Here is a 27,947-nt window from a genome sequence, read left to right on the forward strand (position 1 = left end):
AAGGCACATCGGAATGAATGGGAAGTGCCGTAAGCTGTATCCCACCTGTCGCAAAAAGTCAGTGACTTCTCTTATAAAACAGCATTTTTTTCGTGGTCCTTTCCCACGTAACTTACTGCCAGAACGGACGCGTTAGCTTTACTGTTACGCTTTTTCGGCTAAAGGTTGCAGGCTTGCCTTCTAGTGGCTTCGATTATACGCTGAAGGTGAAGGCGGTTTCTATGACGACTTCCCGTGTGTTCTTCTCGCGATATTCCGCTTAGTTAACTTGTCTCCTTGGTTAGCCTTGTAGCATCTTCATATCTGTCAACATTGTATCCCATCGTTAACGGTGAAGAACAAGCTAATGTAAATCAATGCTAGCTATTATTCACTTCTGTCAGTAAATTCAAACGTTCACCGCGCGGAGAAAGTTCAGCGTTTAGCAGAAACAGGTGAGAGATCATTTGTGTTTGCTTAGCGTTCACTTTTAAACGCTAACTAGATAGCTTAGTGAACCAGGCTACCAAGGTTGGAGTACTTGTTTTGTGGCCTTTTTTGTGGCCTTTTTGGAGACTTCATTTGTTACTAGCTCAACAAATACTTAAACGAATACTTGTGGCATTGTACCATTTCTTATAAACATTCTCCCATCTTTTTTAATAATCGGAACCAGAAGGATCATGACTTGTTTTTTTTTTCTTGAAGAATAATAATAATATATAATAATTGTAAAAATAATTATTATTAATGTATAGAATAGTAAAGAAAAAAATTATTAAGTTGTTTAATAACTATTATAATTGTAAAGAAGAAAAAATTTTAGTGTAAAAAGTGTAGTTTTTTTGTAAATTTTGTGATATCAGCAGATCTCTAAGAATCAAATCCATATCATAAACTTCCTGTTGGAATTTCACTTTATCCAGTAAAATCTTATTCGGTTTGTAGTGGATTCTTTATTTATTATTTTATGATTCATTTGGGTTGTTTCAGAATTAAGATTACACACAGTGTGTGATTATCTATAATTTAAATTTGAATCGAACCACAGTTGAATTTTCATGCAAGTTATTTGTGCACATAAAATCTGCCGTTTGGACAGATGAAATTAATAAATTAAAAGCATCATAGCAAGCTTTGGCAACAGACAGAATGAAACATTGTTTCAATTCTTTTTGCTTTGCTAGGATATGAGACCTTAAGGCGTAACGGTCCAGTAATATAAACTCTCCTGAGATGGCAGCACATTCTATCTCTTATGACAGCCACTCTAGCGATTCAGAGAATTGGGATCAAAGGACAACATGTCGGTCTAGGAGAATCTGCAGACATTTAAGGTAAGACTGGATAATAACAGAGGTTCCCAGTCAAAGGAGTGTCCACCTGCTGCATAGATGTTCTGAAGTCTGTCTTCAAAAACACTGCACTGTCAGACGTATTTGGAATTGAATATGTGGATGTAAATGTTCTTGTTCAGTTAAATTCATTGTGGTTCACTCCAAATGCAAAAGCCATTATTTATATAGTTAATATATCAGGCCGAGTTGATAAAAGTAATCAATTTTATTCGATCTTCATTTTGATTTAATGGAAAAAAAGATTTGATTCTTAAATAGGTAGATTCTTTAGATTCCAAAACTTCACCAAATATAATTTTCAGTTTTCATTTAGATGTTTAAATTTGAACAAACTGGAGTAAAAAAAACCCACCATTTATAAAGTATATATAAAAACTGGTTGATTGATATAGCCGATTAGGCCTACTATAACTGTGAAATAAATAGAATTTAGACTCTGTTGTTCAGGTGAACTTTTAATATTATAGTAATGTACCAACTTACAAGGTTTCCTGTATAGTTTACAGCATTAATTGATATGTTGTACCTATACTGTAACTGATAAATAGGCAAACAAATCGAAATCTAATTGATTGAGAGCTTGTGAATTGCACTTGAAGCAATTCATGAAATGAGTGTCATTACTTAGCCCTAGTTGATATTGTATGTTTTTGTGCATAATGCTGGTTGTTTCAGTGTGTATACTGATTTCTATAGGGAATTCTGTATTATGATAGAAGATTACATATCTGCTGTGCTTGTATCATGAGGGTCTGTTTATAGTACAGGTGCTGGTCATATAATTAGAATATCATCAAAAAGTAGATTTATTTCACTAATTCCATTCAAAAAGTGAAACTTATTATATTAATTCATTACACACAGACTGATATGTTTCAAAGGTTTCTTTTAATTTTGATGATTATAACTGACAACTAAGGAAAATCCCAAATTCAGTATCTCAGAAAATTAGAACATTGTGAAAAGGTTCAATATTGAAGACACCTGGTGCCACACTCTAATCAGTTAATTAACTCAAAACACCTGCAAAGGCCTTTAAGTGGTCTCTCAGTCTAGTTCTGTAGGCTACACAATTATGGGGAAGACTGCTGACTTGACAGTTGTCCAAAAGACGACCATTGACACCTTGCACAAGGAGGGCAAGACACAAAAGGTCATTGCATCTGCATCTGTGTTCTAGCACATTAATAGAGAGGCGAAGGGAAGGAAAAGATGTGGTAGAAAAAAAGTGTACAAGTAATAGGGATAACCGCACCCTGGAGAGGATTGTGAAACAAAAACCCATTCAAAAATGTTGGGGAGATTCACAAAAGTGGACTGCAGCTGGAGTCAGTGCTTCAAGAACCACTACGCAAAGACAAATGCAAGACATGGGTTTCAGCTGTCGGATTCCTTGTGTCAAGCCACTCTTGAACAACAGACAGCGTCAGAAGCGTCTCGCTTCAAAAAGGATTCGACTGCTGCTGAGTGGTCCAAAGTTATGTTCTCTGATGAAAGTAAATTTTGCATTTCCTTTGGAAATCAGAGTCCTAGAGTAGGGATGGGCGATATCTTATCGTTTGCGATATACCGGTAAAAATTCTCCCCACGATAAGAATTAGTCTTCCCACGATAATAACGATGAAGTTTAGTTGATGACACATTTCTGTGTGCGACTGTGTGGAGTGATGTGAAGGAATGCGGACGTGAAATTGAGCAGCTCCTCCTACAATCTGGAACAGGTTTGGATAACGCTGTACAGTGCGACAAAATTCGGTCTGAGCTTTGAGTAAATGTACTACAGTAGCACGTGTGCAATACAGTTTTACATGTGTATGAGTCGTTTACAAAACCTGTTGTCCAACAAAGATATTATTTATTGACGTGCTTTTTCTCCATATTGACTTCATAACAGGTTTCAAATAACTTATTTTTGAGATCAGATGTGGTTTCGTATCACAGAATAAGGCAGAAATCATACTATTGTTATAGCATTATATACAGTGATAAAGGCTAGTAGATTACCATTGCATTATAAATATACTTTATTTCTTATGAAAATACCCAAGATTGCTTGAAGAACACAGCGATATTTTGTGCAATTGCATGTTTATTGTCTACAGGTTTCCTCAGTTCAAGATTTCTCTATCTGCGTTTTTATTCAGCTACAGCGATCACTGGATACATCTGTCCATATTAGTGATTTCCTGGAGCATTACTTCTAATATGCAATGTGGAGTTTCTTTTTTCTGCGCGAGGGCGTTCTCCGGCTTCCAGTATGAAATAAATAGTCGTGTCTACTGCTCACAACACCCTATTTTGGGTAAAACTAGGAAAGATAATACTTTTCTCTAAAAAAACAAGATTCCCTAAATTATCGTCATTGATATCGTTATCGCAGTAAATATCAGAAATGATCGTGATACATTTTTAAGCCCATATTGCCCATCCCTATCCTAGAGTCTGGAGGAAGAGAGGAGAGGCACACAATCCACATTGTTTGAGGTCCAGTGTAAAGTCTCCACAGTCAGTGATGGTTTGCGGTGCCATGTCATCTGCTGGTGTTGGTCCACTGTGTTTTCTGAGGTCCAAGGTCAATGCAGCCGTTTTATACCAGGAAGTTTTAGAGCACTTCATGCGTCCTGCTGCTGACTCAACTTTATGGAGATGCAGATTTCATTTTCCAACAGGACTTGGCACCTGCACACAGTGCCAAAGCTACCAGTACCTGGTTTGAGGACCATGGTATCCCTGTTCTTAATTGGGCAGCAAACTCGCCTGACCTTAACCCCATAGAAAATTTATGGGGTATTGTGAAGAGGAAGATGTGATATGCAAGACCCAACCATGCAGAAGAGCTGAAGGCCACGATCAGAGCAACCTGGGCTCTCATAACACCTGAGCAGTGCCACAGACTGATCAACTCCATGCCACGCCGCATTGCTGCAGTAATTCAGGCAAAAGGAGCCCTAACTAAGTATTGAGTGCTGTACATGCTCATACTTTTCATGTTCATACTTTTCAGTTGGCCAAGATTTCTAAAAAATCCTTTCTTTGTATTGGTCTTAAGTAATATTCTAATTTTCTGAGATACTGAATTTGGGATTTTCCTTAGTTGTCAGTTATAATCATCTAAATTAAAAGAAATAAACATTTGAAATACATCAGTCTGTGTGTAATGAATGAATATAATATACAAGTTTCACTTTTTGAATGGAATTAGTGAAATAAATCAACTTTTCGATGATATTCTAAATATATGACCAGCACCTGTATATTAGTATACTAAAGTTACTGGGCAACAACTTGAGTAATTTTACATAAATTTGCACTTTACTGTAACCAGTTATGATATGGTTTATCTATCTATCTATCTATCTATGTATCTATCTATCTGTCTATCTATCTATCTATGTATCTATCTATGTATGTATCTATCTATCTATCTATCTATCTATCTATCTATCTATCTATCTATCTATCTATCTATCTATCTATCTATCTATCTATCTATCTATCTATCTGTCTATCTATGTATCTATGTATCTATCTATCTATCTATGCAAGTGCATTGAACATTATCAGCATGTCATTAAACATCAGTACAAGCCATTAAATTCACTGTACGTCTATCCCTCACAGCCAAGTTTTCAAATTATATATGGCCACATAAGGCGTTTTTGCATCTAAGTGTACAATTTAAAGTCAACCCCCCCAAAAAGGTGCCATTCTAATCGTTTTTTCATCTTTTAAGTGAGAAAAAGGCTATAGAGAGCACCTCTGCACATTGTGTACAACCTGTTCGCCTTTGTGTGTCAGCGCCGCCTGCTGGCCGTTGAGAAATTAACAGCTTGTAAGGATGGAGTCGGAAACAATGGCCATAAAAGCTTTTGTTTATGAATGAAAGGAAGGGTAATAAAGCACAGCTTACGACATGCTTTTCTTTAAGCAGATCTTTATCATTTTATTTCATTATCTATTCTGTTACAAGCACACCTTTGATTGTCAAGGATAGGTAAAGGTTATAAAAGGGTAAGCTGATGATATCAAACAAATATAGCGACTGATTTGAATTGACGGCAGATGGTGCATTACAACACTCACTTGTCAGCACCTCTAAATGAGCTTTGTACTCTATTCGGAATAGAAGGTCATTCTGACAAGTCTTGTATAACGCTTTTAACACTCGTGCAGTTACGGAGATCGAGGTTCACCGAGTTCGTTTTCCATCGCACCACGCCGTCTCTTTCATCAGCTCGTCGTGTTATCGTGCATGAGAGACTCTACAGTATCAGGAGATGCTATGAGGGTCGGCCTACGTCATCGAGGCAGCCTCCGCGTGCCACAGTAGCGACCAGCCATTCACTCTCGCGCGTGCGTCTCCGTCAGGTTACTATGCTACCATCCTACCTGAGGGCGTCCTTTCTTTCCAAACAGCGGGATTTGGAGGCTGTGTTCGCAGTGACTAAGTTACACCGGAGTGCTCGCATTATGCTGAAGTTTGAAAGTAATGCCCGAGGATGCTAAGTCGCCTTGCAAGCCCTCGTTGTGCGAAGGAGCGCGCGTCCTTTGTGCGTTCATTCATCAGCTGCTGCCCTGCTGCTTTGTTTTAAAGACAGGCGGGTACGTAGACGCTCTTCACTGTGTCATTGAGTCTTAAAAGAGGCATGTTTTGCTTAGTAAAGTCCTGAGAAAATGCGCAGTTAGTTTTTTTTATAGATGAGATTTCATATGCAGTTCCCTCATTAAATATTCTGTCGTTTAGAAATGAGTTGTATGCGTCATTTGAACGCATATCTGCAGGCAGTGCGCTTCAGGAACGCATTGTCTTGCTGTTTAACATTAGAGGAGCGGTGTCAGCAGTGTGCTGAATTATTGATGCTACTTTCTCTGTAAGTAACAGAACTGATTGTGCGCCCGGAACAAGTTAAACCGCACTTGTATTTTTTTTTTTTATCAGTATTGACTGACATACAGAAAGACAGACCTTCAATTGGCTTGTCTTGTCAAGAAGATGATCCTGTCCCCTTAGGGGTCCGGAGACACCACAGACGTGCCTTCATTTCAATTCGTAGTGGGCTTCTTCTGCCTGGCACATTTCTGGGCTGATGCAATAGAGAAGCAAAACATGATCTTGACTTGTAATTATATAGGAATCATGCATGTGTTTGGCAGTGGATCTGTGAAAATTATCTCTGATATGAAGCTGAATGAGCCCATCCTGTGTGCTGAATGAATTTCTGTGTGAGCTGCTTAGGGAGTCATCAGACTGCTCAGATGGTACTTAACGGGTGAAGCCGAAGTTCAGGTTTCACCATTGCATTAATGGCTGGGATCTTGGCAGCTAAAATATCAATCAGTAAGCAGCTGAGAAGTGTTGGGAGTACAATGGTTTGCATAGTGTGATTTTGGTGTAATTTAACAATAAAAGTGTCTTATAAACAATATCCAAAACCATTATTTTAACCATTTTATTCTATTTTACATAATCTCGCAATATACTACACTGTATTATATTATCAGTTGTTTTCTTTTAATTTATATAATATAGTTATATATATATATATATATATATATATATATATATAATAGAATAATATTTAGAGTATAGCAATTAAACAATAAGTAGTTAAATATCAAATAAGAATTTTATATTAGTATTCATAATATTTTGTAGTAGTAATAATAATGATAATATGATAGTAATAATAATAACTATTATTAATGTTAAGCAATTATTTTTTTATATATTACTTTATATTGTGAGTTTTTTATTAAGTATTTATTTATTCTGTTTTACACAATAAAATAACCTTATATATATATATATATATATATATATATATATATATGTATGTATGTATGTGTATATATATATATATATATATATATATATATATATATATATATATATATATATATATATATATATATATATATATATATATAGCTAGTGTGTGTGTGTGTATATTATCTATATATTATATATATTATATATATATTATATATATTATATAATATAATATATATATGATATATATATATATATATATATATGTGTTGTTGTATATGATATATATATATATTATATATAGCTAGCTCCAATATTAGTATTAATAATATTTTGTAAATATGATTTCTTATGGTTTAATTGATACGCTTATAATAGTAGCAAAAATTACTATTATTCTTATATTATTTAAGCCATTATATTACTTAATTTACTAAATTATATTATGTTAAGCATTGTTTTGTGAACTGTTAATCATAAGATTTTTGTTTTATTTGAGAATAAATGGTTGTCAATAATTATGATAACAAAACAAAAATTACTTAATCTGTGAACACCTTTGTTTCCTATCAAACACCCAGCATGTCATGACTCTTTAGGGACCCACCACTAGGTGCCATCTGTCGGAAATTTCTAGATAGAATAGATAAGTGTTAGTATCTGTAAAATGATCAATCTACGTCTGATAGGGACTTTAAAGGTCACTCTAGACTTTACAGTCCATTCAATTTCTGTTCAGATTCATGAAAACATATGCACTTGCAAAGAGGTTTTGGTTTGGCCGCTGAAAGTTAAATGTTGGTGATTGGTGATGTGGCCACACTTTAAATTGCATATTAAAATAGGCCTGATTTCATTGATTTTATCGGTGGGATGCTATAGATTGTTGCATGTGTGTTTTGCATCAGGTGGGAAAACTCGCAGCAGAACACAGCAGGACAACTTATTGAATTTGTATCTGCTGTTGAGTATGGTGGTGCCGTGGGCTCTGGTCACGCTCTGGTTGGTTAATGGGGTCACAAAGCTTTTGGCTGGTGCAGTCATGAGAGTCGAAATAAATCGAGGGGTCCATATTGGGCAGCACTTTCGTTGGGATAAAACAAGCCTTATTTCCAGCCTATTCATCATTTATTCAAACAGAATATTCTGCCCGTGCATGCTTCAGTGGACCCTTTATGTTTTTTTTTTGGTGGGGGGGAAGGAGGAGTATTATCTGATTGGTGAGAAGACAACTTTTTTATTTTTTATTTTTTTTTACTGTGTTTTCTGCTTTGGTCTGTGCTGCACTCCAGTCTCCTTGCTTCAAGGGCGTCTGTCTTGTAATGATCCTGTTTCAGACCCCTTGGGAATGAGTATTAATGCAAGAAAAAATTAACATCACCTGGTCTGGGCATATAGGCAGTCTGGAGGCTTTAAATGATGTCTGGGTTTATAAAGGATTTATTTATATTTTATAGTTTTTATTTATTTATTATTATTATTACTAATTAAAACTAAAACTAGTTTGTTACTTGAAATCAAATAAAGTATTAAAAACCTTAAACCTATTTAAGTTCATCTAGTTCTCAAGGAAACATTTCTCATTTTCATTTAGTTTAACTTGACATACTAAAACTGAATTGAACAAATAAAATAAAACCATACAAAACCTAATAAAAATGGCAAACAAAAAAAAATTACTAAAATTTTAACAAAAATTCAAATAAACTGAAAAAATAATACATATTATAATTCATTTTAATGAATAATTATTTTATTAAAAAAATATTTATAAATAATTAATTTTAATAAAAATGTTTTTTTTTTTAATAAAAACTATAATAGTATCTCATTGACACTAAAATAACACTGATTACTTTGTATGTTATAAATACAAAATTGAAGAGACCAGGGCTAGTTTTGTGAATATTTCTTTCTGTGGGTTTATTTCAGATTTTTTTTTGTCCTGGATTTCTAAATTAAATTATAAGAAGTATTGAATTTTTAATATAGGCCGTCGCCTGAAAGGATTAGGTTAAAATTAAACCCCAGTCACTTTTTCTCACAAGCACAGCACGTGATGTGAATAAAATAAAGACAAATGTGAATGAATCATCTGTGATCACACGGGTCAGTACAGCGCTTGACAGATGAGGCTGTGCTGAAAATGAAGCTGCGCTGCTGGCCTTTTGTTTCATGCAGCAGGTTTGCAGGAAACAGTGAGAAATTGCGCTTTGCTGTCATCACACTTTCTGTACTCAGCATCACTTTTAGAGCCTAGAGTTCATGTAAGTTTATTGTAGGCGCTCGGTGAGTTCCTGACGTTGTGGAGAGATGCGCTCGGACCAGCCCTCCCTCAGCAGTCGATTGCTCACGTGTGTATCTGACTGTGTGTTGGCTTTTCCCAGCAGTGGTCAGCCGTGTGGAGCTCAGCTGGAGAGAGAGCTGGTCAACATGAGTCTGCACAGAGCCACCGGAGGAGGACCCCTGGACCACCCCAGGGAGAGACGGCGCTCTGGTGATCGCTCCAGGGATTCTTCACATGAGAGAGGCGAAGGACAGCTGACCCCCTGCATCAGGAACGTCACCTCCCCCATACGCCAGCACCTCAGCGGTGAGCTTTGGGTTGCTCACTCTGTACCATTTAAAACTCTCTCAAATCTTTTAAAATGCTATTCTTATTTCAGTATTAATCCTACATTAATTATAATTTGTTATTAATATTAATTATAATGAATTTTTAAATATTAATGAATATTTTTATTTATTTATACAAATACACTGGCATGCAAAAGTTTGTGGTCAGTCAGATTGTTTTTTATGTTCTTGAAAGAAGTACCTTATGCTCATCAAGGCTGCATTTACTTGAACAAAACAGTAATGTTGTTAAATATTATTACATTTTAAAATGACTGCTTTCTATTTTTAGTATATTTTAAAATGTAATTTATTTCTGTGATGGCAAAGCTGAATTTCCAGCATCATTACTCCAGTCTTCAGTGTCACACGATCCTTTAGAAATTATTCTTATATACTGATTTACTGCTCAAACTTACCGTTGTGCTGCTTAATATTTTTGGAGAAAACAGAAAGTAAATTTTTTTTATATATATTTATTTGATTAATTTAATGCACCTTTGCCGAGCATTTTAAACATTTTGATTTCTTAAAAAAAAAAAAACTTTTCAACAGCAGTCTACTTTTTTTTTTTTTTCTGGTTTAATAATTCAATCATCAGGGTTAAATTCTCTAGCTGCAACTTCACAAACCGCTGCTGAATTTTATTTTTTATATTAACATTTATTGTTTGTGTACATTGATGGCTTATAACTTTTACTGATGTCGGTACTGGGAAACTTCACTTGTTTTGTTTGACTCCTTTCTTAACGTCCGTATTGTTTGCTCAGACCGTGAACGGGATTCAGGATGCTCATCGCGCTCCACGAGTCCCAGGCCTCAGAAAGCATGCACTTCCAGCCTGTTCTATTGTGACCCTCATGGTAAAACCCACAGCTCTGACATGATCTACGTGTGTGAAAACATCAAGGAGGGCCCTCGCAGTTTGAGGACTGCCGAGAGAGTCACTCTGATTGTAGACAACACACGTTTTGTGGTCGACCCATCCATCTTCACTGCCCAACCCAACACCATGCTCGGCAGGTAGGATAAACTTCGGTCACGTCTTTCAATTTGTCTGTTCATTATGGCTTCAATAGAACCATTCACTTCAAGTCAGTGTTTTAATAAATAACTGGTGGGTGTTGTCTTGAAGATGTTCGGATCTGGACGGGAACACAACTTCACGCGTCCTAATGAAAAGGGAGAGTATGAGGTTGCTGAGGGAATCAGCTCCACCGTGTTCAGAGCCATTTTGGTGAGTGCACTATGTTTTAAAAGCTTTATTGAGGTTTTAAATATCTCTTTGGCCTAGTGCACCGCATATTGATTAAGTGCCGGATTAGACTGCAGTATCAAAATTCACATGACTTCAGCACAAAGTGCACTGTTTTGTTAAAGCTCATTCCAGATGTATTTTTTTACATATAAAAATGGCAACTCAGCAGAACTGAGTTCCCCACTGTCTGATTTCTTTGGTTTCCTTTATGATCTTCAGAGTCAGTGCCAACATGTTTTGTATTCTTTTCCTGCTTGATCACTTTTCTGACCTTGAAATCGATTAATACTTAATAAAAACTGATCGTTCGGATGCCGAATGGTATATATATATATATAAGCCATCAGTGTATAGCCAACATCACACACAATGTTAAAGAAAAAATATTCTGCATTTTATACAGACTATAATTATAACATTTATAATATATATATATATATATAGTCAAAAGTGCTTTCATGATTAATTACATCTAAAATAAATGTTTGTGTTTACATAATGTGTGTGTACTGTGTATATTTGTTTATATAAATACACACACACACACACACACACACACACACACACACACACGTATGCATGTTTATGTATATATAATGTTATATACACTAGTCAATATTTGAAGTGGATCAAAACCTTTCATCAAAGTTGTCCTAAAATCTAAAACCAAAATGTGTTCTTAGGACAACTTTGATAAACTTTTTTTTGATCCACTTTAAATGTTGACTACTATATATAAATATATAAGCCATCAGTGTACACAAGCAATACATGTTAATGCAATAAATAAAACTCAGCATCAGTTTATGAATTTGCAGCTAGAGATGTTAATCCTCTCATGATTGAATTATTAGACCCATTCATTATTAGAGTTAATCAAAGAAATTTCAAATATTTAAAAAAAAAAATTTCTCAAATAACAGAAAAATTTTCTCCAAAAAATATTAAGCAGCCAACTGTTTTTAACATCAAAAATAAGATTTTTTCTCCTTGAGGAACAAATCGGCATATTAGAATGATTTCTGAAGGATCATGTGACTCTGACTAGTGACTAGTAATTAAAACTTCATTCTTCTCATCAGCGCCAATAGCCTCGTGGTTAGTGTGTTGACATATAGCACAACTGTGCTCACAGCGACCAGAGTTCGATTCCCGTCTCGGGGACCCGTCTCTCTTCTCCCAGTTATTTCCGGTCATCTCTCTACTGTCCTATCTCAATCAAAAGGCATAAAAATAACTTTAAAAAAAAGAATAAAATAAATACTTCATTCTTCTCAGCAATAATACATTGTCTTAATAAAGTTAAAATAAATGTTAAAGAAAAATATTTTGCATTTTTAACAGACTATATAAAAAATATTTTATAGTTCAAATATAATAGTACAAATATAAATTTGTACAATAAAAAACAGATGCATATTTATAAAAAAAAAATATGCATATTTAAAACACTTTGTATACAACAGTGTAATCAGATAAAAACTAGATTTTATATGGATGTCATGGCCAGCTTTATTTGGACTACCTTGGCATTCGTTACAAACCCATCTCCGCGGCACTGAAAGGGTTAAGCTTCTACCGTGAGGCTCAGCTCAGTGGAAAAATCAGGACATCACTACAGAAATAACAGCCATATTAAGCCCTTCTCTTTCTTTTCAGTGAAGTGTTTTGTTGAGCGTCTTCATGCTGTCCGTATGCTGAGCTCTTTCCATGTTTGGCTGGCTTTAAATGGATCAGTGCGCGTGAAGAGTGGGAAAAGCAGGGGGTGTGTGTGTGTGTCTATCTATCTGGCACCGGAGCCATTTGCTTCTCTTTGGAATAAGTGCTGCTTCAGTAATGGCTGCCTGTTTGTTTTTCCTCTGCCTCTCTCCCTTTTAACCGGCAGGATTACTACAAATCAGGGATAATCCGTTGCCCTGATGGGATATCCGTCCCGGAGCTGAGAGAGGCATGTGACTACCTTTGCATCGCCTTCGACTATAGCACCATCAAGTGCAGAGACCTCAGTGAGTATTCATTAACATGACAAATGCACTAAACGGATTCGTCTTTTTGTGCCGGAAAATGCTCTGATTGTTACCGCAACGGCGGAACTGGACGGTATTCGGAGCGTTTCAGATGTCTGAGGATAGTAGATACGAGAGAGCAGAAGTAGGTCAGTGCCGATCTGATGTGATTGTCAGATATGGGTCACTGGACGCTGATAGTGTGACCTGTTTACATTGTTAGCGTTCATATTATTGTTTTTTTAATTGAAAGAATCATGCATATGTCATGATATGGCCGCTGAATCGTAATGAGCTGATTTGAATAATGCTCTGGAACATATCGGCTGCAGGTGCACTCATGCATGAGCTGTCTAATGATGGCGCCCGGCGGCAGTTTGAGTGCTATCTGGAGGAGATGGTGCTGCCTCTGATGGTGGCCAGCGCTCAGAGCGGAGAGAGGGAGTGTCATGTGGTGGTGCTGACCGACGACGACGTGGTGGACTGGGATGAGGAGTATCCGCCGCAGATGGGAGAGGAATACTCACAGAGTCAGTTCACTTCACTTGCACCTCAGTTACACACTGATATCTGTGTCCATCACAGTGCTGCTGCATTATGGGTGATTTCTCAGGGGATTTATGAGAATTGATTGTGGTCATTAGTGGTGTGTGCTTGTGGTTTTTAAACACCTTTGGCCCTTATAGCTACGAACATTTAATGAAACCTTAAATTGTGCAGCTTGTTGTGTGCTGTTATGATTTTGACCTTGTAGATGATGTAATGGGTAGCAACCACATAACAATACACTAACATAAGCCAGATTTTGGTTTTTAGGCAGAAAAGACAGATTGTTTCAAAGTTCAGTGTAGGTTTGTAAGGAATGTGTTTTTGTCATTTTTGCACTGAAGATCATAATGGTTTTGTTTTTGTGTCCTGCAGTTATATATAGCACAAAACTATACCGTTTCTTCAAATACATTGAGAACCGAGACGTCGCCAAGTCTGTTTTGAAGGAGAGAGGACTGAAGAAGATTCGATTAGGCATTGAAGGTAAGACACAAAATAACAGGATTTCACTTGGCTGTTTTCAGAAATTAAATAAGCTCATTTACACATTTAAAAGGATAATCAACCCATAATTTCACCCATATGTCGTTCTATAATAGAAGATTGTTGGTAACCAAACAGTTCAGTCCCCATTGGCAAAAGAAATACAATGGAAGTCAATGGAAACCAAAACTGTTTGGTTACTAACATTCTACAAAATGTCTTCTATATAATAATTTGCAATAATAAAAATGGTAGTAAATAGAACTTTATTATTATTATTTTTTTTTGGCAATAATACATTGTCTTTATTGTGACCCTGCCTGTGAAAACCTGTGCTTTACTGTTTTCTACATAAAATGATCCTTCATAAAAATGTAACCTTTATATCTTTAATATTGAATGAGTAAGGTTATGTCCAAGATTGAAATTATAGTGAAATAAATGGTTGAAATCAAACTTTGATGTTTGTTATCTCATAATTAGATTTCGAGACTTTAGCCTGGATTTCATATACAGGGTCAAAACATAGACTGTAAAAAAATATGGACGTAGTGTCCGTGACGTCACCCATAGACTCCTCAATAGCGGTTTTGAAGCTCAAAGTGTGCAGAGCGGGCCGTCGCCATCTTTGCAGCGCGTCACCACGCGACTCTCCCAGATAATCGAAAATGGACAAAAAGGCGGGAGCTGGTTGCTGAAGCCACGCCCACCTAGCGCGAGGGCATTGTCAGCAGCGGCAATCCACCTGTCACTCAAGTGGCCACGCCCTTAATTATGCAGAACTTTAAGGCTTAATATAATTTTTAAACGGATGAGTTGTAAAAAAAATTCACCCCCCCTCACAGTTGTCATGAAGGGCAAAATTAGCAATATAGACCAAAATCATTTTTTTGAACCAGGCTGTAACATGTTTTTTTCTGCTGTAAATTGGGCATTTTAACATGGGGAGTCTATGGGACTGACTCCCTTTTGCAGCCAGCCTCAAGCGGCCAGTCGATGAATTACAGTTTTAGTCACTTCCTTATTGGCTTCACGAGAGAGAGTAGGAGGTTGCCGCTTGGGTCAAAATTAATAAAGTTAAAATAAATGTTAAGAATAATAAAGAATTAGGGTTAGGGTTTAAAGCTTTCTTTAATGCATCTCTCTCTCTCTCTCTCTCTCTCTATATATATACATACATACATACATACACATATGAGTCTTAAGTGTCAGTTTTTTGAAATTGAGATTTGTGCATAATCTGAAAGCTGAATAAATAAGCTTTCCATTGATGTATGGTTTGTTAGGATAGGACAATATTTGGCTGAGATACAACTATTTGAATCTGACTATCTGGAATCTGACGGTGCAAAAAATTTAAAATACTGAGAAAATCACCTTTAAAGTTGTCCAAATGAAGTTCTTAGTAATGCATATTAATAAACAAAAATTTTGTTGTGATATATTTACAGTAGGAAATTTACAAAATATCTTCATGGAACATGAACTTTACTTAATATCCTAATGATTTTTGGCATAAAAGAAAAATAGATAATTTTGACCTATACAATTTTTTTTTTTGGCTATTGCTGCAAATATACCCCAGCGATTTAAGACTGGTTTTGTGGTCACACACACACACACACACACACGACTGGTTTAACATATATATATATATATATATCTTATATATATATATATATTATATATAGACTTCTTATATATATATATAGGTTTTAAATGTAGTTTATATATATATATGTGATATATATTATATATATATATATTTATATATTATTATATATATTAAAACTGTATAAAATAAATTTTATATATACTTTTATAAACTTTCTTTTTACATTTATTTTATAAAATGTTAAAATTGATACTTTGTGTATGACTGAGATCTGATAAAAAAAAAAATACATATAAATATAAATATTCATATAAATTCCTTTTAAAATACACAACTTTTATTTTATAAACCTTTAAAATTGTCACTTTGTATGACAGTGTGTTATCTGAGAAAAAAAGCCAAATATATGTACACGTACATGCACATTTAAAAAATTCTTTTAAAATATACAACTTTTTTAACATTTTATAGAATTTAAAAATTGACACTGTATGCAAAAAAAAAAAAAAAAAAAAAAAAAAAAAAAACACTGGAAGTCAATGGGAAGCAAAACAGTTTGGTTACCAACATTTTTCAAAATACCTCCTATTATGTTCCACAAGAAATCATACATGTTTGGAACACCACAAGGGTGAATAAATGATGACAAAATTTTCACTTTGGGTTGAACTATCCCTTTAATTAGCATTTGTGCTAATGCTGTGCCTGTGTTTGCACCTAGGTTACCCAACCTACAAAGAGAAAGTAAAGAAGCGGCCCGGTGGGCGTCCTGAGGTCATTTACAACTACGTCCAGCGGCCCTTCATCCGCATGTCCTGGGAGAAAGAGGAAGGCAAAAGCCGACATGTGGACTTCCAGTGCGTGAAAAGCAAGTCCATCACCAACCTGGCCGCAGCTGCCGCAGACATCCCTCAAGACCAGCTGGTGGTGATGCACCCTGGGCCTCAGGTGGACGAACTAGACATCCTCCCCAACCACCCTCAGCCCAGCCACCATTACGATCCTGATCCCGACGCCTCGTCCCCGGCCATCTGAACCTCTCTCTCACACACAAAAAAAAAAAATGCAAGTGTTTGAGTACAACCTTATTTTTTCACACGATCACTGAATGGAGAGGTGCAGAGAGAGGCCAGAAAGACTGCATTGCCTTTCAAGTGCTCTCCCGCCTTAAGAGTCTCAAAGACGATCGCTGTGGCAGCACATGACCTTTGGACACTTTGCCTTTAATTTCCCTCATAGAACCCAACCAAAGGAGTTTTTTTTTTTTTTTTAATTAGACACTCAAAGTTGATAATCACTCCTTTGATTAGTATCTGAAGAGATTGTAATATGTTGTGGTGCTGTGTAGCTACTGCTGTTTAACTTGGCAATAAAATGGAGCACAATCCACTGGAGCACCTGCATCATGCGATGAAATGAGAATCCCTTCTGGTTTTGTCATGTGGACGTGGGCGTAACGGAGCACCTGTGGAGCTTCACTGTGATGCATGGCCTCTGAATGAGTACTGAAGTGATGTCACATGTTTTTATTGTACCGTACAATTCATTTTGTTATTTGTAGCTGCAGTGAGGTGCATCAGGAGAGATGTTCCTCTTGCTTGAGGAATGTTATTTTAATAAACATGATCAAATCAGCATGCTTGGTTTATTAAATCTGGTTCTAAATATAGAAATTAGTATAATTCATCATAATTTCTGTGATGGTAAACCTGAATTTTCAGCAACTCCAGTCTTCAGTGTTAAATGATCCTTTAAAAATTATTTCAATATGCTGATTTGCTGCACAAGAATCATTTGCTATTCACCTTTAAAAAAAGATTCCATCACACTTATGTCACTCAAATTAAATTAAGCTTATAAAATGTTTTTGACCTACAAAATAATTCACAATGGTGCCAAGTGATTTTTCAGAACTCAGTTGTCAAGCCATAGTCTCCTTCCCCTGACAACACATTTAATTTCCTCAAAGATTTTACCACTGGATGGCAACATAGAACAAAAATATCTCAGCCACGGACCAATCAAAAGCCAGGGAAAGAGACATCAGCTGAAGCGGGCATGAGAACAGCTCCATGAGGTAACATCTCTAGCAATTCCCCAAAAGACTTTGATAATCTGTGGCAGCAACAATATCTATTATTCATCAAGGTAAAAACAAATCATTAATAATAGGCTGTAAAGTGCAAAAAAAAAAAAAAAAAAAAAAACATTCTGAAGACAATTTTTTTTTTTATTTTAAAAATATCCACTGCTGATACGTTACACTTTTACCACATATATTTTGCATAAAGAAATCTTACATAATAGAATTACAATATTAGTTACAATCAGCATATAGAATATTTAACATTTCAACAACTTTTGTAGTGTAAAAACATTAAAACACACAAAATGGTTTATATATTTATATATGTATAGAAAGAGCTCCATGTTTGCTGATGGGTACCACAGGAATAATCCAGGCCGGTATCTACAGAGAAACAGGCAGGTCGGGAAAAGTCTTGTGAGAATCGTGGGAGATGCACAGATCTCCATTCAACAGGAGGCGGTTGGAAAGAAGTCTGCAGCTCAACCATTGATTCTGTGTGCTTTGAGTAGGAGGTCCTGTATCTAACGGCCACAGCGCGTTAGCCTCCGCACACCACTGCGGTGCACTTCCTGTCCATGAGCCTCTGCGGTTAGACCTGTTTAGCCTTGGACCCAATGAGCATCCTGGTGGGAGTCTGCTGTGGTTTCACAAAGGCCAGGGAAGGTCGCTGAAATCCACAGGACCGCCGAGGCCAGCGTCAGCTTCTAGGAGGCTCATGATGACGGCCATGGCTGCCTCGTCGTTACTGGGGCTGCTTGACCCGGGCTCTTCCATGATGTCAATACTGAGATGGGAGTTGTCACCTGCAGGTGGAGAATGGCTTAGTGTATTCGCTTGAGAATATCACATGTGATTCACTGAAGTGAGACTGATTCAGTGTACTCACTCATTAATGAGTTATTTGAATATGGGTATCCTATCGAATCGGGTCCAGGCAAAATTCCTGCTGAAGGCAGATCTGGAGTTCCACCATTTTGAATCTAAAAGATACAAAATGTTACAGAATAACAAAACTGTAACGTAAAGGAGTCAAAAGAAACAAGACCAAACCATTTTTTTTATGCACCAATCAATTTTTAGATTTGGGGCTACTGTTTTTTGTGAGGGGGCTCGCTCACCTTCTTTCCCCCTGGAGAGCAGGTGTCAGGTGGGGGCGTGGCAGTGATATTTAAAGGACTGGAGCCACAGCTTGAAGGGGAGGAGCCTCGAATTCTGGGGAGGGGACATCATTATAGAATCAAATATTTTTGTGAATGATATTGCATTGCAATCTGTATGTGCCGGATGCTGCACGTACCTCTGAATCTCCATCACTTCCTCAGCTATCATGCGTCCAATCTTGCCAGCTCCGGCTCTAGTCCCTCCTGGAATACCAGGAACTGTCTGAAGAGGACGTTTCCCCCCTCCTGTCAGAAACACACACACATAAATGTAAAAACCCCCCAAAATCTGAGATCTGTAAGAGAAACTGCCCAGCAGGAAACAGCTCTCACCGTCTCCTGATGTTAAAACGCTGTCCATGCTCTGAGGGGACGAGGCTGACTGTGAATAACTAGGATCTGCTCCTTCCAGCATACTGCCCCTGAAACAACACAATCAACAACAGCATTCTGCATTAGAATCTAATTCATAGAAAAACACCATTTCGGAGTTAAAAACTGACAGGATCGAAACATACTCTTTTATTGTTATTAATAATAAACATGTTTTATATAACACTTCAGTAATTCTGTTTAACAATAATAATATTACTCTTTACATCATCATCATCATTACTACTCATCATATACTGTATAAATACAGTATTAATAGTATATAAAAAATTATTAACTAATACTAATAAATAATACTTTTAATAAATTTGTATATTATTCCATTTCTTCCTCTTATTAGAATATTCCATTTACTTTAACAAAATAATACTACTACTACTATGAAACTATTCACTATAATACAATTTAACACACACACACACACACACAATTCAGTTAAATAACTTTTTTATCAAATAATAGTATTTGTATTATTATTATTAATACTAATGTATTATTAAAATTAATTTTCTTTTTTTATTATTGTGTTTACTTCTATTAACATTTAAAATGTAATAATAAAAATTAAAATTAAATTTTTATATATTGATTTGATGTTGTACTTAACATCCTTTATATTTATATTTATATAATTTAGTTTATCAAATTCTACATGTACAAAAAAATGGTTTTTTTAAATTATATTTTTGTATATGAATAACATCAAATGATGTTAACAGTTTTTAGGAAATCACAGTTTTTAAGTAGTGTATGAAAAACATCAAATGTGCTCATTAGTGTATAAAGGCAAATTCATTAAAGGGCATTTTTTGAATCAAATTTATATGAATTATTTGTGTAGGATGGCTTATTTTGTGATCATAATGTGAGGTGACACTTGTGGTGTATGAGTGTTTGTTTTGTTGGTTTATTTCAAATCTTTAGTCCAGGGGTTCATGAAGCTGAACCAGCGGCTCCTCAGAGTGATGAAAGAGCCGTCTTTTATCTTGAATTTGTAACAGTTCGTATTAATCTTTTCTCTCATCTGTAGCACTGAAGTAAAAAAAGCAAACAAGCATTTATTAAAAATGGCATTATAACAGTAAAGTCCTTTTTAAACTTTATTTTTAAGGTGGTATGGATAATGTGACAGAAACCTTGTCTGTGGCACTCGGCGAGGTGACCGATGTCATCCTGATGAAAATACTCATAAAATGACGTTCCTAGAAGCTCCTGAGGCAAGTACGCCAGGATGGCTGTCGCCCTAAACGGAAACAATGAATTGCGGTGATAAACTAATGGATTAAATGAGATGCTGATTCACTGACATGAACTGAAATCAATACTTGTAGACCCTTGAGGTTTCTGACAACTCAAAGCTCATTTTAGCGAGTTATCAAATCTGCTCACCCCACACATTATTAGTGGTCTTTTGAACCTTAGAAGTGCACATAAAATTTTAGCTGGTGCCCTATAAAAGATGATTTATGATGATTCTTGTAGCTGATGTGAGATGGATCTAAAAGCAGCTTCTCACCTCTGGTCGACGAAAACAAACTTGCCATCGATAGCGTGGCGGGAGACGTATTCTGTGGGTTTAACGCGGATGTCTCCGTTCATGGGCAGGGGGATGATATGTGGGTGTAGGCGGCCGATGGCCACTAGACAGCTGAGGTTACAGCCCTCATTATCAGGTTCGTTATCCTCATCTAAACCCATCTTGGTGGGCGGCCAGCTTTTCAGGTAGCCAGTGCTATGGATGGTACAGAAACTCTTGCGGTCTGCTGTAGAGAGAGGGAAAGATTTATCCACCAGCCTCTGAAGCAAAAAAGCCATTAGAGATCACAGAATAATGGAAAAACAGCAAATACCAGATCTATTTTATTAATAAACACATTCTGATAATATATTCCATATAAAGACTAATTTATATATAACCCTAGTTTTTTCATTTTAATTTTAATTTTTTTATTTTATTTTAAAATGTAATAATTTAATAATTCAATCATTTTGAATTTAATAATTATTTTACACAGAACTTAATTTCTGAACTTATTTGTTTTGTTTTCTTTGTTTTCTTTGTATGTATGGATTACTTGGGTTGTTACCGACATCTGGTGAAAATTTCATGTCAACAGCACCTTTAGAATTATATTTACTGAGAAAAATGGTGATGTGTTCAATACTTATTTCACCCCCTGTATATATACATATATATGAATGTTATTTTTATTATAGAAATTACATTTTAAATCACAAATGCTTGACAATTTTTGTTATTTTTAAATTATATATATATAATAAATAATATAATATAAAATAATTTAAATAATATATATTTTTCTCTCTGTTTATTTTTTTGAGTGTTTTTTTTTATGTGAAATATATGTGAAGTGTGTGTTATATTTTTTTTTTTAGAGAGTTTTGGGGGGGTGTTTTTGTTCTATATTTTGAGATGTGGGGTTTTGTTTTTTTCTACAGAACAAAGATCGTCGGGCCCCTGAGCACAGTCTTGAGGGGCCTGGAGTGATGTCAGTCTTCACTGGTAGACCAGCCAGAGAGAACTGAACATCAGTTCAAGTGCCTTTGGCTTAAATGTGAGTAAAATGGTAACATTTATAACAACAAACTTTACTTTTGGCATCGATGAGTCGTTCCCGTGGAGCCGTGTCTGACGATGACAGCTGCTCTTTAACTTTGGCAATGTCTTTTGGATGCAGGTAGTCGAACAAACTCTGGCCAATCAGATCATTCTGATGGTTCAAAACAAAACAGTCTGCATTAACGTCAAAAACTTTACTGTATCGGAGCATGGAGATCACTGTCAAGAAAGTATACCTGAGTGTAATTGAGAATTTTATAAACAGACTCCGAGACAAACAGAATCTTTCCACGATCGCAACCAACTACAAAGAGGAAGCCATCGGCGGCCTGCAGAGAGAGAGCGAAGGAGAGTTTTTAAACAGATCCTAAAAGTTTTCCACAAGATAAATTCTTAAAAGCCTTGGGGGTGAGATTTTAAACACACCCTTAAAATCAAGTGCTTTAATTCATCATCCGACAAGAATGCTGGTTTATAGTTAGCTTCTGTGTATGGGTTGGCAGCCCCTACAAGAAAAAGAGAGAAAGAGAAATGTGGAAAAAGTTTGGTTTTAGACTCATAATGAGCTCAATCAAATGCATTTTGGCCTGTGCTGTGGTAGAAAGCTCTCACCTCGTAATGTCTTCATGTGTTGGACAGCCATGCGCAGTACAGTGAGTTTGTCTAACTTGCGAGACATGGCATTGCAAGTGGGGACTAACGAAGCCAACTCGTCTATAAAACTGTTCATTTTATCCCTGCGTCTCTTCTCTATCTGACTGTGAGCCTCCCTAACAATAAAATAACACAAAATAGTCAGTTGAAAACAAACAAGCAACACACCTCTTTTTCACATAACATTAATTGAGCAGAGAAAAGTTTCATCTTCACCTTACCTGGCATTTTTTATCCGACCCTGCTGGTCATCCCTGGATTTAGGAGAAAATATTTATTATGGATGTATCATTCTTTGAATCATTGGTCTCTTTAGGTTTTAAAACTGTGTATAGGGCTGGGCGATATATCTAACGATATGATCATGCGCATCTAGTCAGTAAATCCCTTGGTTCCCTGATTAGCGCTAAATCGCCATCACCTGCTTTCAAATGGAGCGGCATTTAATAGACAGAGCCGTAGATCACTGACAAGCTACGCAATATCGGGTTCATTATCGCAGATGAATCGCCTTCGATAATCAACGCGATATTGCGTAGCTTGTCAGTGATCTACGGCTCTGTCTATTAAATGCCGCTCCATTTGAAAGCAGGTGATGGCGATTTAGCGCTAATCAGGGAACCGGCTTACTGACTAGATGCGCATGATTATATCGTTAGATATATCGCCCAGCCCTAACTGTGTATTTAAATATAACGGCATATAATTCAAATCCATTTACCTTCCCATTGTCTTATCTTTATCTGTGTCCATACTATCACTGTGAAAATCAAAAGAAAAGCCACAGCAGTCGATAAAACAACCTTTTACAACATTTTTCTAATTTAATTATTTTTCATTTCTTATTAGTATGGAAAATTTGTGAAAAATATATGAAAACATTTCTACTCACTCAAACGAAAAGCCATCAATCCTGTGAAACAAAATATTAAATATATACATTATAAAAAATATCTCAAACCAAATTTTATATTTTAAATTAATAATTAGTTATAAGATTACAATTCATAAATTGGTCATTTTTTTAGTAATCAAAAAACATCTCCATCAATGTTTCACATAACTATTTTATGTGAAGCTAATTAGATTCATGAAATGCACAACTGCTCAAACAATAAGCCTTAAATACTGTTATACTATACTATGAGGAGTTCACGCACTGGTATTCGGTGGTGCTGCCCTTCCTCTTGCGGTTGTAGTCCATGCCCGTGGTGCCAATGGAACTGCTGATGAGATCTGCAGAACTCTGGGACATGAACTCATTCATCGTGGAGGAGATGTCCATTCTTTGGTCTGCCATTAGATCATCTTTACATGGGTGCAAAAAAAATAAAAAATAAAATAAAAAATTCAACAACAGTTCTTTAAAATGGCTACAATATGCTTTATTATATCAATATGTGTATAGAGAATAAAACATGCTCACCACACAGATTCAGTCAAGCAGCTGTTCAATGTGTGTCCTTCCACCTGTGGACAAAAATAAAACTGCATTTATAACAAACAGAGTTTCACACAGACATTGCAGTTGAGGTTATGAGAAGTTAAAGTCTAGTCAATATTAATTAATAGAAAAAAAGCCTACTTCATTTAGTCAGTGAACCATTTTTAATCAGATGGATCAACCCTTTTTTTTGGACCCCATTAGTTTTCATGTACAATACAATACACATTTTATTTCTACAGCATTTCTAAAACAACTTCCATTGATCAAAGTGCTTTCCGACAACAGAACCTTAAACTCAATTTTAAAGGCAACCAGTAAAGGGAGACCAAAACTGGGGTGACAGTCCTTCTTCTTTGTACGAGTCAGAAGCTTGGCCACTGCAAGACAAGATAACTGACCCTGAGAAATGCCTATATATAAAGAATTACAGTAATCAATGCGTGATTTTACAAATGCATGAATGACAGTTTCCAGGTCTTTAAAGAAGATAATTGGTTACAATTCAGAAATAATTCTGAGTTGGGAGAGCCCAGCCTTGACAACACTACTGACCTGCATATCTAAAGCCAAAGCCGAATCCATGACAACATCCAAATTCTTAAGATGATCTTAAAACACAGCCTACTTATAATTTCCTTAGTTGCAGATAGGGGTCCAAAGACAACACACACTCAGTCTTTTTGGTATTAAGATGAAGAAAATCACTCGCAAACCTGGCTTTAGCCTCACCTAAGCAATGTACAAGTGCATCAAAGGATGGAGATCAACTGGAGGATGGATCAATTGGGATATATAGCTCGGTGTCATCAGCATACAGATGAAGCAAAATATTGTTTTTATGAAAAATTTAGCCCAATGGCCAAATATACAATGAAAATAAAATAGGCCCAAGAATAGAACCCTGTGGCACACCGCTGTTTAATTTAATCAATGCAGAACACAAATTAGAAGATCTATCCTTTAAATATCCAGAGTCAACTGCCAATTAAATATTGTTAAGGAGGCCAGATTCTGTAATATGAAGGGTCCTAAACCTGACTGGAACACATCTGTTAGAGCATTCACAACTAAAGTTGTGATAAAAATGGCCTTCTCGAAAAAATTTGATAAAACAGTAATTTTAATATAGGTAATTAATTACTTACAACTGTACAATCTAAATTGGGTTTTTAAGGAGCATTTCCATTGACTAAACTGCTATTAAAAGGAGTTTAAATAGTAGTACATAAAAGATCAAACAAATTTAACAGCAGCCAAAAAGGTACTGAAAAAAAAAAAAAAACTGAGATATTCTACAGAATACAGTCATGCAGGTTTAGACTGAAGTAAGTGATGACACTTTTTTCTTTTTTGGGTGAACTATTCCTTTAAGTTAATAGGTAACTTGAGCTTCCTTATTATCTACAAAAAAAATAATAAATCTCTCTTACTCCCACAAACACTCACATACACACGGAGGAAACGGTGTGCTTCATCAATGACCTGCTCTGGTTGCCAGGAAACCCTTGGAAAGCTCGCAATCTAGGCCACATTTAGATTACATAAATGCAACTGGCAGAAAGAAAGGGCCGGAAGACCCATTTTGTCTCGCCGTAAATGAAACAGGAGTCCCCTGTGTTCAAATGGGATTTTCTGCCGATATAAAAAGGGCATTTGCAGACCCAGCCATTTAAATGTCTATGTTGGAGCAACAGTGCAGTTATAAGTGTGATGCATACATTATTTTTCAAATTCACATAGTAATACAAACGTATCAAACTCTGTGGTTTTATTCTCATAGCTCATGCACCACCATCACTCCACCCATCTCCAAATGATCTATTCTTGAGTGCGTGGGCTTGCCTTAACAGACTGCCAAAGATAAAGAAAAAAAAGAGGAAGAAGTGACAAGCAAAAAAAGATAAAAGTAGGTCATCTCAGTTTATTTGAATTCAAGTCGATTTCAGTATGGTAAAAACCAAACATGCAAATCAAACCTCCCTTCATGGCAACATGATTATAATGTCACATTTAAAGACCTACCTGTATTACTCATCCTAATTACGAGCCTCAATTCAAGTCATTACAGACCAATTCAGGAGAAACATGACGTGTGGATGAATGAAAGAAAGTCCAGACGTGGTTTAAGGAAAAACAACGAATTCTGGAAATGAGTGCTGATGAACGCCCTAATCATGAGTGTTTGATGCTGTACTTTAGGAATGCAGTTACCTCAACCGAACACCACACACCCATCTTACAATATGGAAGCAGCACTTAACTTGTTGGACTTGTCACGACTAAAAGCAAACTGTCACATGCATATCAAATGTTTTACAATTATTAAGCAATATTTGGTGTTCAATGTTAATTAATATATATTATTAAAATTTTTAAATATTAGTATTGTAAATATTTAACATTTATCAATACTGTATTAACAATTAATTTTAAAATAAAAATAGGAAATAATACATTTAATAATAATTAAAAATAAAATATTAATAGAAAATAGATAATTTAAAAATACAGAAATGAAAAATAAATTGTAAATGTTATTTACATATTTAAAAATAAATTAATTAATTTAATTATAAATATTCATATTTAAAATTAATTTATATTTATCACACTGTAATAATAATGATGTGTGCCAAAATAAGCCACACTACTGTGGCACCTTGTCACAAGTGGGCAAAATATGTTAAATTAATTGTATCTTTTTACATGGTAAAAATTTTCAAATGTTTTTGTAGTCAATAGTTGAAGATTAATACCTTACCGATACAGATTTTATCTTTCAAATATAAATCAGTGTTAAGAAATAAAGTAAAAATGTGACAACTAACCCTGTCTGTCTCTATGCAGTGTTCTGCAATAAAAGTACTTCCAGTTTTGGCTTTTTCCCAAATTATATTGTCATTAGAAAATAAGTGAAAAGTTTGCACACGAATTTCAGCATAATATCCAGCAAGATCAGAAAATGATACAAAGAACACTGTGTGCTTTATTGAAAGCAGGAACAGCTGACCTTTTGCAAAAGTGAGTTCTGGTCAGTGTCACAAATTTGCTTGCATTTGTATCGTTGCCTGGTAATAGAGTATCATCTTAAATATTCCACGTTTAACGTGTCAGATTTTTAAATGGACTTCATTGTATGCATATAGTCAGCTGTCTCTGGCTAGGTTAAAAACGGCTCACTTGAATGGTGACTAACCTCACGCCCTTTATCTGTTCTCTGAAGCTGCTATCTTTATAATGGCAACAAAACGGACATGAATAAACCACAATCGAAAGCATGACGTCACTGTAGCCCTGACTCAAACCATAGTGAGCTAGCTGCCTAACGTTACCTAGAAAGCATCACTTGTCTGTCAGCACAAGCATGCTGTGCAGATGGACAGCACATAAGTCTTTGAGACGAAGCCCCGATTTCTAAGACGAACACAGCGTGTATAATGTAAATTGAAGTACCTTTTGAAGTGACCAACCCACACAGGAGGCTCAAGCACACTCTATTCAACCATCTTAAAGGGGACGCACACCATTAACCCCACATCGATGATGGGTGTGAATTTGTGGCTACGCTCTGATATGATTTGTGACTTTCTGACTTAATCACTGACACTATTACTGTCTTTGTTGTGGTGGCAGCTGCATCTGCTCTAAGGTATTCAACCCGAGAAATGTCACGGACGCCCCTCCTACTGAAATCAATATGCGAGCGGACAAAAAACACACATAACACATCGATAAGCGGAACGCGATACTTAGACCTGATGGTCGAACGTTAAATCATCACACTTACCGGAGGAGTAGCTCAACATCACAGTTTGTTTCGGTTATTTGGCGTCCGGTCCGCGAGGAACTGTGACATAAACGGAATCAGTCTCTGACCTACTTTTCTTTCCTTCGTTCGTGTGACTGTCGGACCACTAACCTATATTTTCCACCAATAGGATCTGTGGATAAAAAGGTGCACTGTTTGTGGCCAATCAGAATGGCGCTTA

General features: G+C 35.9%; 1 protein-coding gene and 1 pseudogene across 7 annotated transcripts; one reads left to right on the forward strand and one right to left on the reverse strand.

Moving 5' to 3' along the window:
• Positions 1-128: 128 nt before the first annotated feature.
• LOC109059493 (BTB/POZ domain-containing protein 10-like) lies at positions 129-19,711 on the forward strand. Of its 7 annotated transcripts, none has more exons than XM_042753548.1 (10): positions 129-434; positions 1,167-1,316; positions 9,495-9,700; positions 10,494-10,746; positions 10,858-10,960; positions 12,867-12,987; positions 13,320-13,517; positions 13,909-14,019; positions 16,356-16,686; positions 19,685-19,710. In XM_042753548.1, the coding sequence occupies exons 2-9, from the start codon at positions 1,216-1,218 to the stop codon at positions 16,667-16,669; spliced, it is 1,407 nt and encodes a 468-aa protein (XP_042609482.1). In that variant the 5' UTR covers positions 129-434; positions 1,167-1,215; the 3' UTR covers positions 16,670-16,686; positions 19,685-19,710. The 7 variants fall into 7 exon arrangements, with proteins under 7 accessions (XP_042609482.1, XP_042609483.1, XP_042609485.1 ...); XM_042753549.1 differs by having other exon boundaries at positions 130-434; positions 9,498-9,700; XM_042753551.1 differs by lacking the exon at positions 1,167-1,316 and having other exon boundaries at positions 132-434.
• LOC109059483 lies at positions 16,856-27,895 on the reverse strand (annotated as a pseudogene).
• Positions 27,896-27,947: the final 52 nt, after the last annotated feature.

The sequence above is a fragment of the Cyprinus carpio genome, chromosome B25, assembly GCF_018340385.1.
Source record: "Cyprinus carpio isolate SPL01 chromosome B25, ASM1834038v1, whole genome shotgun sequence".
Lineage (NCBI taxonomy): Eukaryota > Metazoa > Chordata > Actinopteri > Cypriniformes > Cyprinidae > Cyprinus > Cyprinus carpio.

What these genes read in the sequence shown, in the direction of transcription:
- LOC109059493 (XM_042753546.1), top strand. Translation starts at nt 5,827, where the DNA reads ATGCCCGAGGATGCTAAGTCGCCTTGCAAGCCCTCGTTGTGCGAAGGA. An exon ending in CCGTGTTCAGAGCCATTTTG is followed by an intron (nt 10,961 to 12,866) that starts GTGAGTGCACTA and finishes TTTAACCGGCAG; the next exon opens with GATTACTACAAATCAGGGAT. An exon ending in CATCAAGTGCAGAGACCTCA is followed by an intron (nt 12,988 to 13,319) that starts GTGAGTATTCAT and finishes TATCGGCTGCAG; the next exon opens with GTGCACTCATGCATGAGCTG.